At 36.6% G+C, this 4,370-nt stretch overlaps 1 protein-coding gene across 2 annotated transcripts in view; it reads left to right on the top strand.

Moving 5' to 3' along the window:
- LOC125033460 (poly(A)-specific ribonuclease PARN-like) overlaps positions 1-4,020 on the top strand; it is a gene marked incomplete in the record, with an annotated part of 29,659 nt that extends 25,639 nt beyond the window's left edge. For both annotated transcript variants that reach the window (XM_047624984.1, XM_047624983.1), the window contains 2 exon segments: positions 728-807; positions 3,684-4,020. In XM_047624984.1, the coding sequence (XP_047480940.1) occupies positions 728-807; positions 3,684-3,745 (142 nt within the window).
- Positions 4,021-4,370: the final 350 nt, after the last annotated feature.

Below are 4,370 nucleotides of genomic sequence, written 5' to 3'. Positions count from 1 at the left end.
ATAGTATGATGCACAAAGTATTGGCAAGACCATACCAGAACTTTCCGTATTGTTTTTAAGTAAAAAAAATAAAAAAAATAATGATTTTGGAGAGAAATAGCCAGTGACTATTGCTGCCTTTAAGTGGAAAGGTTAATTTATTTCTTGTGACTGTTGCAGACAGTAAGGGCCAGCTGTCCACCATTAGTGCGTGTCAGGATGTATGATGACAGACCAACCCCTAAGCGCAAGTCTGAATCAGATGACACAAGCTTTACTGCAATTGGTTCCAGCAATCATCCTAAGGAGTTCAAGAGGCTGAAAAGTGTTGGGTAGGTGTAAAAATTTGAACTCCTGCATATACATACACACAAATAAACACATATGGACCTTCATGTGTGCACACGCACACGCACATGCACATATTCAGATTCACATATTCACATTCACATAAGCTTGCACACTCACACACGTATATCAGGCACATGCACATACAACTATGCACATACCAGACACATGCACACACAAAAAATACATATACCTGACACACACACCTGGCCTAAAAACACAAATATCAGATACACACACACTAACACCAAAATATGTGGATGTTTATTTGTATGTATGTGTGTAGCAAGTTTATAAGCTCATATATTTGAAACATGTGCAGAAGCAGAAAGGAAAGGAAAATATTCCTGAAAATTGAAGAACAGTTATCATTGCTTTTAATTTTCTTGGATGTGACTAGCAGTTCTGATCAGCTGTCCCAGATGAGCCTAGAGTCTCCTGTGGAGGAAGATCCCCCTGCAGCAATATGTGACCAGGAGGGTAAGGGATGAGAAAAGTTATTTGGAAAATTTCATTGGTGCATGCTTCTGAGAGAGAGAGAGAAAGAGAAAGAGAAAGAGAAAGAGAGAGATTGCTTGGTTACTTGATTACTTTCTGCTTCTAAGTACTGAACTTGATGTAGGATAGAATTATATTCAGCCCACTGGTTGGCAGTTTGTCTGATACTGAATTCATCCAATAGTCTAATTTTCCATTAAACCCTTCCACAGTTCTGGGTTGTGTTTCAAATGCTTATTGGCACACTATTAAACAGTTTTGGCCCATTAATTAAGAAACACTGGCTACACTTTCTTCTTAACCCAATGCTGACAGGCATGACATGTACATTTGTGCATTTTCCCCATTTTTTATTCATTTTCCCCAGCGGCATTGGGTTAATCAGGAACTTTGAGCAGTTCTCCCAGAAAGATACTACTTCAGTGATCTTCCATACATATATGATTAGGTATCGTCTCTCCATCTTTGTAAAGAGAAAGCTTGAGTTGTATTAATCTTTCCCAATATCTAAGACCTGCCATGTTGCCTAAATTTTCTGTGAGGACTCTGAACCTGTTCTAGCAATATTATGTATTTTGTGAAACTTGGATTCCATACTTGACACTGATATTCCATTCTTGGAATAGGAATAGGTGCTCTAGATCTCTTTTCTGATCTCATCATCCATTCACTCACAGCTTTTCCTTTACTGGATGTCTGTTTAATGTGATGACTGAAGTTCATATCATTACCCATGAACAACCCTAGGTCTTTTACAACTACCTATTTTTTTATCTCAATTCCTTCAATAGAGTTTAATCTTGATTTAGGACTTCCAGTTGGACTATATCATATGATATCAAATTTATCATCTTTGAAGGTCATATTGTTTTCAGTTGCCTATTTACCAGAGACTCTTAGTGTTTCTTTATCCTGTATTAAACTTAATAGCGTACTTATTCTAGTATCATCAGCAAAAGATGTTACTTTCGAGTGTTCAATATCTGCATTAATGTCCCTACTCATAATTACAAACAACAGGGGTCCAAGATATTAGCCTTGTGGTACTCCACTTCTAACAGTTAATTCATTTGTGATATCCATTAGGTATAACTTTTTTGCTTGCAATTTGTTAGAAAATCCTGTATTCATATTCATACTTTTCTTCTGATTCCAAGGTCTTTAAGTTTTTTAGAGTAGAATTCCATAGTCGACTTTATTGAAAGCTTTTGCAAAGTCTAAATACATTACATCTCCTTTATTCTTAGTTAGGTCCTTTGGTATGTATTTTCAGTGGTTCAGGATTTGAAATAGACAAGATCTGCCCTTTCTAAAGCAATAATATCCAGAGTTTTTCTTGTTTTCTTTTTCTTGGTACTGAATTTTTTTTCTTACAACCCTTTCAAATATGTTTTCTATGTGAGATGTTAGTGTCACTGGGCTGTAATTTTTATCCTGGCCTTTGTTTCCACCTATGTAGATACAAATTATATTTCCCTCAGTGAGCTTGGGATGATTCCCATATCTAAGGATTTCACCCATAGTGTTATGAGGGGCTTTGCTATAGTTTCTTTACATTTTTCAAAAAGATGGCAGGGGTTTCATCAGGTCCAGTTTGTTGCAGTCTTTTATTGCATAAGTAAAGTCTCTTTCATTGAAAGTTTATATCAAATATTGCTCTGAAATGTTGATCAGGGTCTGTAATTATGACATCTGTTTTAGATACACTAAAAACTATGTATTGCTTTTTAAGGAGTTTTGCCATTTCCTTTGAGTCTGTTAATAAGGTACTCACACTTTTAAGTGGTCCAGTTTCCTCTCTTTTCTTTAAATTGTTATAGATATAAGAGTAGAAACACTTCTAGCTGCCCCTGCTACAGAAGCAGTGTGGGCAGCACTGTACCCTAGTGAAGATTCCTCCATGCTTTGCTATGAATTCATCAACATTGAAACCATTTGTTTTGATGTAAGTAGAATTGTTGAAGCTATTGAAGAATGAGCATAGAAGTTTTATAACAGTGAAATGCTAACTTCATAGGCTTTATGCTTTTCTTTGATCTTTATGCATAGATTAGAGGTCATCTGTTGGTGCTGGGAAGTGTGTTGTAAACAAGAAACCATGCCAGAAATTCAAAACTTTACACAGCACCTCTACTTTTAATACAATGCATTATATCAAGTCATGGTTGAGGTCTAATATGACAGCAAATAGCCAAAGCAACAGAATGTTTGCAAATTTGCATAAAGAACATATTGACAACATTAATTTAGAGAAAGTTGCCATATAATTTATTGTAAGATTTGAGAGATGGTAAAATTTCAGAATTTTTGTTTTTGTGATGTTAGTAACCAAGACATTATATTTTTGTTATTTTTTTTAGTAATTCATAACATTATAATGAAAATCCATCCTTTTTGAGCATCAGCCCCTGCCGTCTCAAAATGCTTCCAGTGCCCCTGCTTGAAGTGTTGACGGAGCTGAAGCTTTTGAGGAGTTTACAGGTCGTTTTGTACAAAATTTCATGAAATGTCACTAAAACATTGATCTTCAGTGAGAGAGAGAGAGAGAAAGGTGGGAGAGAGAGGGGAGAGAGAGAGAGAGAAAGGGGAGAGAGAGAGGAAGAAAGGGGAGAGAGAGAGGGAGAAAGGGGAGAGAGAGAGGGAGAAAGGGGAGAGAGAGAGGGAGAAAGGGAGAGAGAGAGAGAGGGAGAAAGGGAGAGAGAGAGAGAGGGAGAGAGGGAGAAGGAGAGAGAGAGAGAGGGAGAGAGAGAGAGAGAGAGAGAGAGAGAGAAAGGGAGAAAGAAAGAAAGTCAGTAATGATTTACTCCTAAATTGAAATGAGAGTTATACAGAACGTTATTGAATTCTTTTGCTTTCAGCGAAGAAGCAAAGTAAGAGAGGCCCTGCTGAAGGCGTGTTTGCTGTGCCGGAAGAATGGTGATCCCAGTTTCCGGAAGGAGTGTGGAGAACTTTTTTTGACCCAGTGTCTAGTAACATGTTTAGTTCCATTATTGGAGGAATCTTGTAAACCTATACTATCAGTTTGATAACCATGTGTCTTATAAAACTTATGTCCTGATTATGACATAAAATGCACCTCTAAATTTGGAGGGAATATTTTAATGTCTGAGTGCTGCTTTTGTGATCTTACATATTTTTATACTGATAATTGAAGTAGATGTGGAAGATGTCTTCTTATAAAATCATGAATCTTTACTTGAGTTTTCTTTCCTTTAAGTTTAAATTCAAATACATGATATATTTGACAAACATTCATAAAAAAAAACACACTTGTATATACATGTACATACATATATATACATATATATACATACATATATATACAAACATATATTTATGTATAACAATCCTCCCTGACCTGGCCTCGAACCTAGGTCACTCCAGGTATGAGATCGGAGGGCCAGTACTAAACCAACCATGCCACACGACCCACTAAAAGGAGTGTGCAACTAGGATCTAGACATTACCTATCTACTCATACATGAGTAATGATAGCGAGGTTTTACACACACTCAGTATCTGACCGAAGTCAGATACTGAGGTGT

The sequence above is a fragment of the Penaeus chinensis genome, chromosome 16 (genome assembly GCF_019202785.1).
Source record: "Penaeus chinensis breed Huanghai No. 1 chromosome 16, ASM1920278v2, whole genome shotgun sequence".
Classification (NCBI taxonomy): Eukaryota; Metazoa; Arthropoda; class Malacostraca; order Decapoda; family Penaeidae; genus Penaeus; species Penaeus chinensis.
The sequence above is the reverse complement of the archived record's forward strand: the minus strand, read 5'-3'. Positions and strand labels throughout refer to the sequence as shown.